This window comes from Camponotus vicinus, unplaced genomic scaffold (assembly GCF_025532165.1).
Source record: "Camponotus vicinus isolate PSW18456_S1 unplaced genomic scaffold, iyCamVici1.0 SCAF_12, whole genome shotgun sequence".
In the NCBI taxonomy this organism is placed as follows: Eukaryota; Metazoa; Arthropoda; class Insecta; order Hymenoptera; family Formicidae; genus Camponotus; species Camponotus vicinus.
Genome location: NW_028141948.1, coordinates 12,847,122 through 12,862,532, shown reverse-complemented (window position 1 = coordinate 12,862,532; position 15,411 = coordinate 12,847,122). Strand labels below are relative to the sequence as shown.

General features: G+C 36.9%; 1 protein-coding gene across 2 annotated transcripts; it reads right to left on the bottom strand.

Annotated features, from left to right (window-relative positions):
• Positions 1-29: 29 nt before the first annotated feature.
• Positions 30-15,385, bottom strand: LOC145963120 (monocarboxylate transporter 9). Of its 2 annotated transcripts, none has more exons than XM_083084790.1 (4): positions 15,055-15,385; positions 3,712-6,527; positions 3,336-3,621; positions 30-3,242 (listed from the first exon to the last, which is right to left on the bottom strand). In XM_083084790.1, exons 2-4 carry the CDS (start codon positions 5,998-6,000, stop codon positions 3,061-3,063), a joined length of 2,757 nt encoding a protein of 918 aa, XP_082940916.1. In that variant the 5' UTR covers positions 6,001-6,527; positions 15,055-15,385; the 3' UTR covers positions 30-3,060. The 2 variants fall into 2 exon arrangements, with proteins under 2 accessions (XP_082940916.1, XP_082940917.1); XM_083084791.1 differs by lacking the exon at positions 15,055-15,385 and adding an exon at positions 10,069-10,669.
• Positions 15,386-15,411: the final 26 nt, after the last annotated feature.

Genomic DNA, 15,411 nt, shown 5'->3' with positions numbered 1-15,411 from the left:
TCACTTTTCATTACGAAATAAACCGTAAATAGTGTCGAGAAATCACTACGATATTTATTCGGATCATTTTCGGATACTTTCCAATACATGAGAGGATTTACGTGAAACAGAATCGACGCATTCGCGTCGTTCTAGGAGTCGGCGTTGGCTAAGAATTTATGTATACATATGTATAAGACTAATCGTAGACTCGTTCTTTCAATATTTAAGAGTCAACAAGAACATTGAAATCCGTAAATCCGTAAATGGTTTGCGCCAATATATAAGGTAATTCCATATAATAGAGACACGCTAGATCGATATCGTAACGATTTAATTAACGCGATTAAAATTGTCGGAAATATAATTGATAATCGATAATATTTTTAAGATCCTTCGAAAATTCGTAGAATGCCAAAATTCTAGAAGAACTTTTGCAATCTCATCTAATATAAGTGGAATGCTGATTACATCGTCAGCTGAAACTCTCTCGTGCTTCGCTACATTTTTTTCCTTTTTTTTTTTATTGGAAGGAATCGCTCTCTGGGATTCGATTGATACTTCTATTACAGATTCTCGCTCTTTCACAAATTATTTGCGTCCCATTCTCCTTCATCTTAATAACTATCGCTTAATACTACCGTTGAAAGTCGTCAGTCTCTCGCGAAGCCGGCGACATGATATCGTAAATATATGAAATACACAATTTTTTTTCTTTTTTTATATTAAAATATTGCTTTATACGTTTCGTAGATGCCATGTAAGGCTGCGTACGCGTGTGATGTATAATGTGCGAGCATATATGCTGCCGAGAAAAATTATATTATATTCATATAATTTTGACTTGGCACCGGGACACAATTATATAAGACACCAATCGCGATCGTATTTTTAGAATCGAAAAAATACGCTCGATCGAAATTCAAAATTCCGATCTCGGGTGTTGCGATTACTTATACTTTCGGGTACCAGATTTTTATTATTACGCGCTCTCTGCACTAATAAAAAATATCCGAAACTCTCGTTTCACACCGTCAGTCACCTGCCATCTAATCGATTTAATTCTTAATATCTGAAAGCAATAAATGTTTTTTCATATTTTGTTTTAGTGTGTAAAGGCCTCGTATATATTATAATGTTATACGTACGTGTATCCCTACGACGATATACTATGTATATGTATAAGAGAAATCTTTGGAATATAAAATTTTTGTGAAATCGACAGTACCTAAAATATTGCAGTGCGATTTGGACTAGTTTTAAAAAACCTATTTCATTTGACGTTAATTTTCATGCATGGCACGATTTCAGTATCGTCAAGTAATGTACATTTCGCTTTCCATATATACACAGAGAGCAATAAAAACTCCTCTTTCTCCAATAAATTCATTATGTTGTTCGCATTAAATTTACAACTATTCTTTTCGTTCGTGTTATTATACATACAATCAAAAATCTCGCTACAATGACGACTATTACTCGTTTCCTCTTTTTAGTAAAAAAAGAGAAGAAAAAGAAAAAAATCGCGTGTAATCTATAAGTGCAAGTATAGATTATACATTTTATAAAAACCAAAAAAGAACGAATACATGCACGCACACACGCATGTACGTACGCATACACTATGGTAACGGAGGTAGTAGTCTATTTGTAGCTCGCAAAATTGATAAAGAGGCAAGTTTATGATCACAGAAAAGCTATATACGCATGCCTATTTTATAGACATATATTATTTCAAACAAAATTCGTGCATCGCACGAAAATGAGAAAATTTGTTATCAAATTTTTCGGTGTTATTTTCCGGTTAATCGTTTGTATCTTGTTTCCTCGCTTATTTCAAAAAATAAGAATATCGCATATCCGCAAAAAATTGATTTAATCAAATTGCGGTCCGATTACATTCAATCAGAGGAATTAAAAAAAAAATAAAAGAAATAAACTTGAGCGAGATATTTTCCTTCTGCGTTGGACTCACGACTTATGATCCGGGTATTTCGCGGTTACTTGGCAAAACTTATAAGCACACATTAATATTTCTATCTGATTGGAGAATCAAACTAGACACAAATCTCTTATAATTTAAATTAATTAAACATTTAATTTAAGTGAATTAATAATTTAAATGCACAAGTGAGGCACCTATGCGAGGGATGCGTTATACGATGATGATTACAAAGATCGAGAATATCTGGTGCGGTAATTAATTTACAATCCCTTTCGCGTTATCCGAGGGCGGGAGGGGATAACTTGTCAATTGTACAATCTAGCTTGAAAATATGCAACGCACTTAATGAAGGAGTAGCAATTACAAGCATGCTGCATTAAAATTCGCACTTTTCTGTACGCAAACGAGAGAGAGAGAGCACACCAGATGTGTCGATTTCGAACCTTTGTATACGTATCAATTGTTACTAGTATATCCTGAGATTCGAAATTATACTTAGTTGTTGCAGTGCCAAGAATGTAAATCTATTTCGGCAAATTATCGACGACAACGCGATAATAGTTTACAACGAATCTTTTCTCTCTTCGCAGGCCCTTTATATTTATCACGAGCAGCGCGTTCCCCTAATTTGTACAATGTATTACTCTATATCGCGTAATATCACTCTCTACGCTATTGAAAATATTAAAACTATACTCACTCTCGAAATAATTTCCTTTACGCAATGTCTAGGAGATTAGAAGTGACCTGGTAACCTTCGCGAAAGTTTAGCAGCGAAGTATCATCCGCTGATAGCCATGCAGAATCGGAATCCGTTGATAATACACGAGTTGCTACATGTGTGATTCATTTATATAATACTTTTCGAATCGCTCGCATTACTTGTCTGCATTAATCGTCAATGACGCAAAGGACATTTCGACACAAACTTATAACTATTGTAATACACCACAGCCGGCTCGAGCGACTCTCGTGCAATATATCGCGGATTCAGACACTGCTACGGAATTAAGGAGTATAATTTTTGCAAGTCGCGTTACAATTCCATTGTGATATCGCGATTTCAATCGCGCAATAGCAATCGCAGACAATGATTGCTCATCTCTGGCTTGTTCTTTCGATACATATCGGCATATTTACACGTTATCTATCTCGTTAAAATCCTTGTCGACAGTTCCCTCCTCGGATTCATTTCCCCGGCATTTTCTGTACAAGCTGATCAAAGGCATCACTAATAACAACACGCCGCTTAATGCAATGAACAATCCTGCCAGATAGAAGGAAAGATCGTACGTGCCTGTAATATCGTACAGCCATCCTGAAAAAATCATTCATTTTTAGTATTCACTCGATGTGTTTCTAATATATATATATATATATATAAAAAAAAACAAAATCTGCGAAAGATTACCAGCTAACGGAGGACCCATGAGATTGGCTATTCCTTGGACCAGTAACAGAAGACCGTAAGCATTCGTGAATCTGTCCAAAGTGATCAGCTCGACAAGGATGATGCTGGTGAGACTGTAATTCGCTGCGATGAATAATCCAAAGGCACCAGAGATTGCACATAAGGTATAGTAATCGTTGACAACTACGGGTATTAGAGCGGTAACGCCGCCACAGAGCGCCATACACACCGCATAAACGATAGACGCGTTCACCCATGCTCTATCACCGGCCCAGCCTAGAAAAATCTGAAATAAAAAGTTCCACTTTGACTATTAGACAAACAGTTATCGGATCGGATTTTGATTTATTTAGCTATTTTGTTCCCTTCGACTTACCTCACCACTCATGTTAGCGATTCCAATCACCGAGATCAGAATAGATGCATCCGTCTCGCTGAATCCAACCTCGATCGCGTTATCCGTCAGATAGACATAAGGCACGTCATACCACGTGTGCAAGAGAAAATTGCTGACAGCGAACAGCAGAAATCTCGGATCGGCGAAATACGAAAAGTCGAGCATGTCGACGATCAAGTCCCAGAATTCCCAGAGTCCAGCGTACCAGACGAGCTTCGTCTTGGCAATGGTGGTCATCGAGTTTCTATAAATGTCCGGGCAGCTCGAGGCTCTCAAACGATACCGATTGATGTTCAGCATGGCGCCTCTGTAAGTCAGACTATGCCTGTGCATTCTGATATCATTCAAATACGCGGTGGGCAGTCTCCTCGGTTGTTCCAGCGTACTGGAACGCCTCAACGGAGTATCGGAATCGATTTTCTTCAGCCACCATAAGTACGCCGGTTCTACCGATTGTTGCTGTTGCTCACCGCGGAATATTTGTTCGTCGTTTTCCTCGCGCATATCTGTGTCTTTACCGGTCTCGATTTTTACCTCGGCTAATGGACTCGGCGTAGGTATAAATCGGGCCGAGGGTGTACTTAGTTGATCGTGCAACGCTCCTGAATCGCTGAAACTCTTCGACGATATCAAAAGACTCGGATAGTTTTGCAGGAGGACATTGTAAACAGCCTTGTTCGCGCTAAGTAGCTCCAGCACTTCTACAGGTACCTTCTCCCTATTTTTAACGAAGGTAGGCAGACTTACCAAGCTGGAGAAGAGTTTTTCGCCGCTCTCCTCGTCGCCGTCCTGAAGCCGAAGATTCTCGATAATCATCGCGTTGGCCGATGCGAAGCCTCTTTTAGAATCGCCGTGAGGCGTTTGTGTGGTCGTATTTGCGGAACTGGTAGCTGAGAAAGAATCTGCGTTGGAATTCTGCATCTTGGATCTCTTTTTCTCCCGATTTTTTCTTCTCTCTTCGGTCTTCGCTTTCGCTTTAATAGTAGTCCATTCAAGATCCCGCATAAGACATCCACATACGGCGAGATTCGAAAATAATCCTGCAAGTATCAACGTAGTTCCTCTCCAGCCGTACTCCGCTAGGAGATACTGCGTGACAGGCGCAAAAATGAAAGTCCCAATTCCACTGCCGCATACCGATAAGCCGGTAGCGAAAGATCTCTTTTTGTCAAAGTAGTACGCCACGATTACTACCGCCGCGACAAAGCACAAGGACAAACCGAAACCTGCTACGATCCCAAACGTGAGAATGAGTACTTCCATAGAGTTCGCATAGGAACTAACCACGAAACCGGCTGTCGCCAATATGCTACCTGCTACAGTTACCCTTCTACAACCGTATCTGTCAGTCAGGAAACTTGCCACTGGTCCCGACAATAGTGGCATCGCCATGAAGAGACTACCGATCCAGGCTGTCTTGGATTTTCCGCCGCCAAAATAATTCAGGAACTCGACGTATATTACGCCAAAGGAGAAGGTAATGCCGTCCGCGATCAGGTTTACCATGAAGGAGGCCGCAACGACAACCCATCCCCAGCCTCCGTCGGGTGGTCTTGCTTCGCAAAACTGCGCTAAGCTCGAATTATCTTCGAAACTGCTCGATGCAGAGATCGACGGAGTCGAGTGCGGTCTTTCTTCGGACGTGTGACGTGGCTGTTGCTTCTTGGATTCTTTGTTAAATTGCACGTGATGCTGCTGCTTGTCCTCTTTAGGAAATTTTCCATTTGCGAGCTTCTCAGTGCTGTTCTCAGCCGACAAGTGACCCTTGGATGATAGAATCCTGGTAGGCGAACCAAAAATTGTACTTCTCTCGTTGTAAACGCTCTTCAGCTTCTGTGGACTCAACACATCTTCCTTGTAAAGACTATTGGGTCTTTTCGGCGAGTTTTGCGAATTTTGCAAGATTTCTTTCAATTCCTGACGAGCTTCCCGACGTATCTTCGAGCCTGATTCCCGCATTCGTTCATGATGATTGTCTTCTACGAATCTTTCTTCTTCTTTTTCCTGGTTTAATGAGCCTTCCAGCAATTCCGCATTATTCCGAAAGTCGTTGACGTACTCCTGAATCAAACTCGAATCTGTGATCGTCTCCCCGATCGATTCATGATCACAAACGTTTCGATCTTTTGCCAGGCATAAATTTTCGTTGATAATCTCATTATCATTTATTTCGGTGTACGATTGCTTTACGATTGTATCGTCCTTATTCACTTGTTCATCGGGTCGATTTAACTTTTTTTGATCGTTGAACTTGGTCCACTCGGCCATATTGAAGAGACGAAGAATGTGATTGGTACTTTCGGAATTCACCTTCGAAAAGTAAAACTTTCAGGTGATCCAATCTTTCTCTCCGTGATACCAATCCCAGTACGCAAACGTGCACGCAAACACACACATGCAAACAATCGAATGTGATAACAAAAAAAACTTGGACTATATCTGTATTTGCAAACAAACGCTCCTCGGGCGGCTCTTGTTCTCGATAATCGATTTAATAAAGGTCTAGTTTCGTCCTTGACTTAAACAACGGTAAACAAGGCCACTCATAGAGCTGCCTGGTGAACTGACGGCGCAACGGCAACAGGGATGCTGACGACCAGATCGACGTAAAATTGTTTGGCGATTGATAGTCGGCACCCGATCGACCATGCAACGGTCCACCACCATTGCAATCGCGACTCCGGATTCTCCAAGTCCAAGTAGTACTTTGATTACTAGGAACCACCTCCTCCACCACGAAACGATCGTCAACCCAGGCACCCATGCGGCGAAACGTACTGTTCTCGCGTTGTATTCTACAACAAAGGATCAGTTATTAGTGATAAATTAGCACAGGAAAAATATGCGCAATTGAATTTTCCTAATAGTAAAAATTATAATTAATAAAAAACAATAATCAATAAAAAAACAATAAACAGTGTTTGTATATCGTTTGCGATGACTGTAAATTTTTATCAGCAAAGAAATGCGTTACGCAAAAATCTTAGAGCACATCTTTCTTTCTAAAGATGATCCCTAGCTCTCATTGCGTCCTGTTTTTATCCCTTTTTCTCGCTCTCTTTTTATATCCCTTTTTTTCGATATCCCTTAAATCGAATCTCTCGCGAAGATACATCGCATCGTGACTTAAACGCGCGGTAATAATACGATCAAAGTGACGCACGTAGCCGCGAAAAAAGAATGCCTCGGCTTGGCTATATTTACTCGCTAAAGCAACATTCTCGGGCATTATTAGACATCCCAAGTTCGATGTTTGGCAAAGACACTCGACTCGGCATGATTCGCTTCTGGCATTTCGTAACCGACCGAAGTAGCTCTCGAGTTAGAGTCAGCGATTATAAATGAAGCTCATTGTGTATGAGTTGCTATCAATTTAAGGATTTAACGGTGGCCACGATGATCGCGCGTGTATCGTGCGATCCACTACCTTTCCTACCCGTACCTTCCGTCTCTGCTGCACCGTCTGTCTGGCAATTCGTTCTCAAAGTTGTCCAAAATTATCAGGTGAAGTAAAATTTCGAGCACGAATATAGTCGTGTTAAAGGTATCGATTTGACGCGACGCGATGCGACGCATCATAGAATTTGATGAGCACGGTTTATCCGGTTTATCGCAATACTTTAAATAACGTTTGACGTCGCCAAGTTTTGATTATTCATCAGAAAATCGCGCATCATTTCGAGAATTTATGTCGGGGAAGTCTAATTCTCTTTTTTTTTAATTTTTAGATTTGAAATGAATAAAACTATCAATTACGAAATATATTTTATTAAGCAAGTATATTAATTTCCATTAAATCAATCTTGATAAATTTGCATGTGATGTTACAGCTACAATTGATTATACGTTATAAAGTTTACCTCGCCGAGTTATAGACTCGTCAGCTTTTACGATTTATTCTATTCTCAGGGTTTGTCAAAACTAAACGAAGATTTAACGTTGACCTAGATCTTGCCGGATTACTTAACTCGGAGGAAGACGGCTATTTAACTTTTTATGTGCAACTTCACCACGCAAACGTGTGTCGCGTGTAAATACGCGAAATCCAGAGGATTTCCAACTCGGAGGAAATCCACTCGGTAAAAAAGTGAATGAAACTGTTAAAGATTAAGCTGCATTTTGCGATAAACGCAACTCTGATACATTTTGATAACGTTAATAAATAAATAAGATCAAATAAAAAATGATTGTAATTTTCATCTATGGAAGTTGCTTATTGATGGAATAAATATAGAAAATAAACTCTGTTCTCCCTTTTCTTTATACACACACATATATCCCTAAAGAAAATAATTTTTATAACGCAAGCAGTTGATAAAATTAGCGTCCAGTTTTGCGCCACGTGTATAACACGATATAATCGATTACTTATCGAATGCAAAGTGACATACCGTATATTACGATCTCAATTGTGATATTTATTAATCGAACTGCACGTGTTTATTATTTGTGAAGAAATGTAAAAATCTGAAACGATTTTTGCGAAGAGATAAGTATTTACTCCCATTTTTATCGTCCGGCTACAGGGACGAAAAGGCGCCTTTGGCCGAGAAAATTTTGCGCAATTCTGGCTTTCTGCCCAATAAACGATGGCAAATCGGGCATGTTCACGGTCTAAATTCAACCCAGCTAGGCGTTCATGCTATACCTTTTTTCCGCATTAATGTTGGCGCATTAATATGCTGCGATTCTACCGGTTTCGTCATATATTATAATATGCAGTTGCGTATTTCATTCGTTTTCTATTTTTATCACAGCTTTAACCGAAAACAAATTATACGAATAATTCCTCGAAAGGCGCATACACATCAAACAACTGTGGAAATTAATCAATTTCTAGAGATTTATCATCGCGTTACGACGTTGAAAGGCGTTAAAAGCGCATCATGTTCCGCCACTTGGTTTATCGGTCAACGTCAATAGAATAACATTTGAAAACCCTCCTGGAAAACTATATCTTCGATAATCGTTATTGATAAGTTAATAAGAAAAACAAATTTGAAATTATGATAATGAGCGCCTATCCACGCGAGGCATCAATTGTTCTCGCATTAATAATGATGTCTTAGAAAACTAGTACGAATTAGAAACTAGTTTCTTTTTTTCGGTAAATGTACACTGAAAAAGGGGCTAATTATAATTGCATAGTAAAAAAAATTATAGTTGAATTTTTTATTTTTTTATACTACTATAATGTTGATAATAATAATTTTGTGCGTAGTAGTAATAATTTTAACTTTATAGTTAGCACTAAAAATTACTGTATTTATAGTAATTACTTTTTTGATATTATTATAATATATGACTTCAAATATAAAAAAAAAAGTATAGTCGTAAACCCCTCTAACAACTGTTTGACAACAAAATCGAGAAGTAAAAAAAGGTATATAATAAGTAATGTACGCAACAATACTAGTAGAAAAATGTAATCATCATAAGTTATATATGCTTTTATATATTATATGTTGTAAGCGTCACAAATTATATTTAAAATTATTATTATGCAATATAATTATTCTATAAAGTTATCAATATTATAATAATTATTTTGATAAGGTTATCAATATTATAGTATTGTATACTATGTATTGTATTATAGTATGTTACCAACATTATAATATCTATAAGAATAAAAAAAATTTTTTTTAGTTAATAAAATTATTTTGAATTAGCATCTATCTTTGTATGTACGTAAATATCGAATGTTGGGGAATCGACATGACGTATAATCAGAGCATTAATATCTCTTCTACGCTCGTACATTTATAAATGCATCTTCGTATTATATTATCTCGGACACTTTTATCGTTTATTATTTATTGAGGACGATGTATCGTACGTTATACTGACTTTACGTTTCGCTTTGACTACGTTTGAACGGTTTATATATATCACATTTTTAGTCACGAATCTCCGGGTTCGTATTGATAACGAATAAGCAGTTTCGCGAAACAATGGTGGTTGTTGATACGCGACGCATATGAAATCTCACAATTTATAAACTGAGAAGATAAAAATAACGCAAGATATTTAACGTGAAATATTTTAGGGAAACTTTACGCGACAAATGATTAACGAATAATTAAAAGCTTCGATAACCCTTGACATTATTGGAATTCCATGCATTTCCTTTTCGCACACTCCCTTCGTTCGATTTAAAATATTAATATCGACATACATGCGATCTTGAACTTAACACACACGACACAAATATCTCTCTCGATACGCGCTAGAGATATAAATAAAATAACCGAAAATTAATTTTAGAATCGGCGATTCGGTCTCCTCGATTCGCGCTTCTCTCACTCGATACAATGCAAGATGGAGTCAACGAACCATGATAGACGGTGGTGAATCGGTCGTTATCGAAGATTCGTTCCACAACGTCGAGGCAGCAATCGGTTGAATCGGTTCCCAGACGTGCACGAGTCGCACTAATAAATCGAAGATGAGAGAGAGAGAGAGAGAGAGAGAGAGAGAGAGAGAGAGCACGCGGCTCGTTCGCGCGCTACCGCTTGGCCTTTGCACGAGGTCGAACACCCGCGTTCGCGAAGCGGCGTCTCCAAATCCCGCGAAATCTCATCGTTCGCGAGGGAAACGTAACGCGTTGTCACGCGTTGCCACCGATAACGACGACTTGATGTCCCTCCCTCTCTTCGTTGGCCGCAAACTTAAAAAAGAGGAAAAAAAAACAGGAACGCGAATGTCCGATTTCGTTCGACACGTCGCGACTCTTCGATTCTTCCTCTAAAAGTCGTCGCGATCAGCGACACTCGTGGCTGATATGGGTCGTCGCGAGTAAATTTGACCCATCGTCTTCACGAAACATTGTGTCTCTCTCACGAATATCAAAGAGGGCCTTTCATCCAGTTACGAGCGATTTGCCGCGCCCGCGATCGGCGTTGGAAGATGACCGAGCTAATACTGATAGCTGCGGTACTCGCTCTCGTTGATACATATGACCATTGGCTTCGAACGCGTTTCATGACGTCACTATGTGTTCAGATCTTAAAGCCACCACCGCGACGCGTTGTCGAGAACTCGAGCCGCGCGATGTCAAGACAGCGATTATCAAGAAGAACGTCATTCGCTTAATTAAACATCTTCTGATCGTTGATTTGCCGATTTCCTTCCATCTCATACAATCCTGTTCCGAAAAGATTTAAAATCTCGCACTACATGTTTAGTCGCTGAATTATACATATTTGGGAAAGAGAGAGAGAGAGAGAGAACATAAATATATTTATGTAAATTATTTCCATCCTGCTGATGTACAGATTAATATATGCAAAAGGGATAATAATTCATTTATATTTTTATAATATAAATTATATATTTAAAATATTTAAATAGTTTCATGAATCAGAAATATTTCAAACATATGTATCAGGTATATTTTAAACATTATAAAAAATTAATTATATGTTTGATAAGCTATAAGGATAAAGATCAAAGCTACAATTTCTAGAATTAAATGAAAAGAGAGCGCTTCACATGATGCTGTATTGATATATAAAATGGCACTATTATAGAAATTGTTGCGTAATCATCATAATACTATTTATAGAGTGATGAAAAAGTATGTACATAAAAAATGCTTCTTTTGCACTCTTTATAGCATTTTTCAGTCTTGCTACGTGGCGAATAACTATATAGCTTTATGTATAGAAGCTTATCATCCAAGTCGTATAGATAACAGAAACGGGAGTTTTTTTTTTCATCTCTGTTTCATGCTGTTTATTCTATATTTTATACACTTATATCATTGTAACCAAGTTTTTATTATTTAGTAAAGTAACGTTGAAATTATATTTCGTCTGTACAATTGAAAATCGTAACCGCAAGTAATTGCAAAAACTTTCGTCATCATCTTATATAAGAGCGACAGATTGCGGATTACTTTCTGAATGACGATATCATTTAGGTTGCAAAGTAAATTATCTATCATCATTTTTTTCTATAATAATTCTACAATGTAGTAGATATCACCTTTTATACGATAATAAAATTGTATAATAGAAAGATTAGCTAATCGTATAATAGAAATATGTGCAACACAAAATTCAATCCTCGATATGAAGGAAGTATCTATATCATAAAAATGAATAGTGCGAAAGATAAGCTTAATAAAACTCGATATATCTCATTCTATGTTTTTTCGTCAAATTATTTAATTAATTATCTCGGATTATTAATCTATTAAAGAAAGACAGTTCATGTCTCATCAATTATGCTGAATCTTACTTGGTGATAGAAAAATATTTTCATTTCTATCATGATTTTATCATGGATTTCATATCGAAATGTATATCGTGAAATGTAATAAAATTGAACAAGGAGCGGAGAACAATACTAATTACATGGAAAAATCCCGATGCACTTAAGAGGTGAATTGAATATAATATGGATTTATGTAAATCGTACGATTATAAGATTTTTACGCTCATATAATCCCGGAAAACGCAGATTTCTGAATAGAACACTTAATGAGGCAAAAAAGACAAACAGAACAATTACCACAGGATTGGCAAATAATAAGAGGAGGATACCTTCCTTCGAAGGAATCCCCGACCAAGCTATCTAATTAATCTCTACTCAACGTCAGGATTTATACGTTTCATAATTTTCCATCGATGGATCAAAACCGCAAAATGTCTCGTCATTAAAATGATTTTATTCAAGTGTTATTAAAGCGCTTGCACGACAGATGACAAACGAACTAGAGAATAGTAAGTACATCTTTACTTATCTGTTACACACTGCACATCATTTTAATCACATTGATAAATGAACAAATAGTTTCACGAATCGACAGAGACAATGAGCGGTAAACAAGACATTTATCACGCGAAAGATGCCTCGATCAATTAAACACAGTACCTAGATTGTAATAAAGGAACTGCTGAATGTATATATACATACATGTATGTATATGCATGCGATTATATTACTCATCTTCCGCACGTATACATTATATCCTTATCTGAATACTGCTTAAAACGCATGTTAGATTAACGCAGCTTCTACGAATCTCTTCTTTTTGAATTCTTTTAATCCAGTGTTATTCAAACTGTAACGTATCGCTAAAGAAAAATAAAGTATTTACTTTTCTCTATCACATATCATACATCATTTTAATTTCACATTGATAAATCATAATTAGTTCTATGAACGACAGAGATAATAAATGATAAGTAAAGCGCGCGAAAAATGTGTTACTTATAAATCTAAAATAAAATATTCTTCAAAAAAATATATATTTTACGATTGTAATTTGTAACATTACAATGTAGCTGCAATGTTCTGTGCTCTATGGATATGTAAAAAAAAAAGTATCAAAGACGCTCAAGTTTCCTAAACGAACGTCTCAGCGAGTATTTTATCAAACTTGAGTCAATTAATTTAATCTCGTCAAAAGCTCATATTTTATATATTCACTGCTATTATTTATATGTCAAATTAATTTATATATAAAATTCTTAAAATTCAAAAGTTGTATTCATTCTTTTTTTTGGCAAACTAAATAATCTAAATAACAATAATAATAAAGTACCTTTTTGGATAATATTACGTTTAATTTTACGTTTTTAAATTTTAGATTGATTTTATTCTTGTTTTTATATTTTATTATATTTAGATGTGTGATCGATCTTGTGTGAATAATTAATTCTTCCGATCTCAACACTCAAAAAGGGCCATTTATTAAAAAAAAAAAAGAAAAAATATTTGAAACAATATTATCAAAACTATACGATCTGCTCTTATCGTGAATGATCTCTAGTAAATATTTGTGAAATAAATTTTTAAACCTTTCAACCCTCTAGGGATTAAAACTAAAATAAATCAAAATAGGGTATGTCACAGTTTTTTAATATCTTTTGTTTACTTTTAAAAATACAGACACAAGCCAAAAAGTGAGACATGTGCGTGCACTGACACTTGTGAACGTATAATCTTAAAATTATTTGCTTGCTTTAACTTATGGGATGATACTGAAGCGTGTGCACTGAGTGTTTGCATTGTCGATAACGATTTCATAAATACTCTTTCGAGAATGAGATATCGATAGAATCGATATACGAATATTCACACTGTAACTCACTCGTGAAAAAAATAATCTCTCACTCGAGAAAATATCTTTCAATATCCTTCTACATTAATTGCATATAAATACATGTCGTATATCAAATCAAAATTTCACACGATTATAATAAACCTGATTTATCTAAGGGTTCATATTTGACATATTTATTAGTGTCATCACGATAAATATAGACTGTCAATATGAAAACAATCTTGTTCACGCACAAATATAACTTCCACATATATTTCAAGAAGCAAGATTGCAATCGAGTCACACAGTGATTAAGTTAATTAATAAATCAGATAATCCTGATCGATAAGTGTAACATTGTTTGATTTTGTGAATGACAAATTAACAAATCTCTAATCTATTGTAAATCTACAGTTAACAATAAAAGAACAATGAGTGGATACTGTTAATCACAATTCTGTCAAAAATATCAATTTTATGCCAACAACTGTATATAATTTTATAGTTTGACAGAATATCAGTTCTTCCTGTAAATCAATCAAATTAATTGATACAAAGATAAGACATCAAACACACTGTGTAACACGTATTAAAACGATCGTGTATTTCGAAAATAAAGTATGCTCAATAACTTGATATCTTGTTTAGAAGACATTCCAAATTAAATTTTATATCTGGATATTGTTACTCTCGATATAATAGATAATAGATTATGAAATGTAGTTGTATCGCACGATTTTGTCGTCACTGCGGATTTTTCACGGTTCTATGAACGCGTATTTTATAAGAGAAAAAATCTATGATATACATGTATATTTTCTACACCAAGTACGTAAGCAAGGGCTATCACATTGTTCACAAATTAAATACCCACATACATAATCTAATATTTGTTCTTTCATGCAATTGTCATAGAATTTCGGAGCAAATAAACAATAGGCTCTAGTGTCTTTGGCATCGAGTCGTATACGCTATATATCCCGCATAGAAGAAACATTGTGCGTATTTTATTAACACTTATATACCTGAGAGATACAAAAAGTAGCGATTCGTGCGCGCGACGCGCGAACGCACGTAAATACATTCAATATCACAGGCGATCAGCTGGTTGTGTTATCATACGCAACGGCTGTTATTGATCCGCGGCGCAGGAAGGTTCCGTAAAGCCCGCATACAATTCCATGTAGCGTGCGATACATCGTCTCTCGACATCCCACGTTATCCTGTACGTACCCTGATAACGCTGTTGACGTTTGACGTGTACTCACCGATGCTCGCGTTCTCCGTCCTCTGGGCCAATGCTAAAAAACTGCGGCGACCTGCATGGTATGCGCGCAAAAGATGATATCCGCTGCTGGCAGTCGCCGAGGAACTCGAGGATACGATGAGGAGAAAGAGAGAGAAGGAGAGCGATTCTCTCCTGCGATCCGGAAGCGACGAGCTACGAGAAATAAGTGAATCCCCGCGGACGAGATCGACGAGCGTGCGAATGAAAAGCGCGGGTGACGTGCACCAGGAAACTGATATATCTCACTCTCGGTACTCCGATGTTGCTCCCGCAGCCAACGGCACGAGCCAAGGGTGAATTTTGACTGCGATTGTGACTGCGCGCGCAATCTTCCCGC

What these genes read in the sequence shown, in the direction of transcription:
- LOC145963120 (XM_083084790.1), bottom strand. Translation starts at nt 6,000, where the DNA reads ATGGCCGAGTGGACCAAGTTCAACGATCAAAAAAAGTTAAATCGACCC. An exon ending in TCGCTAACATGAGTGGTGAG is followed by an intron (nt 3,622 to 3,711) that starts GTAAGTCGAAGG and finishes TTTTTATTTCAG; the next exon opens with ATTTTTCTAGGCTGGGCCGG. An exon ending in CATGGGTCCTCCGTTAGCTG is followed by an intron (nt 3,243 to 3,335) that starts GTAATCTTTCGC and finishes TGATTTTTTCAG; the next exon opens with GATGGCTGTACGATATTACA.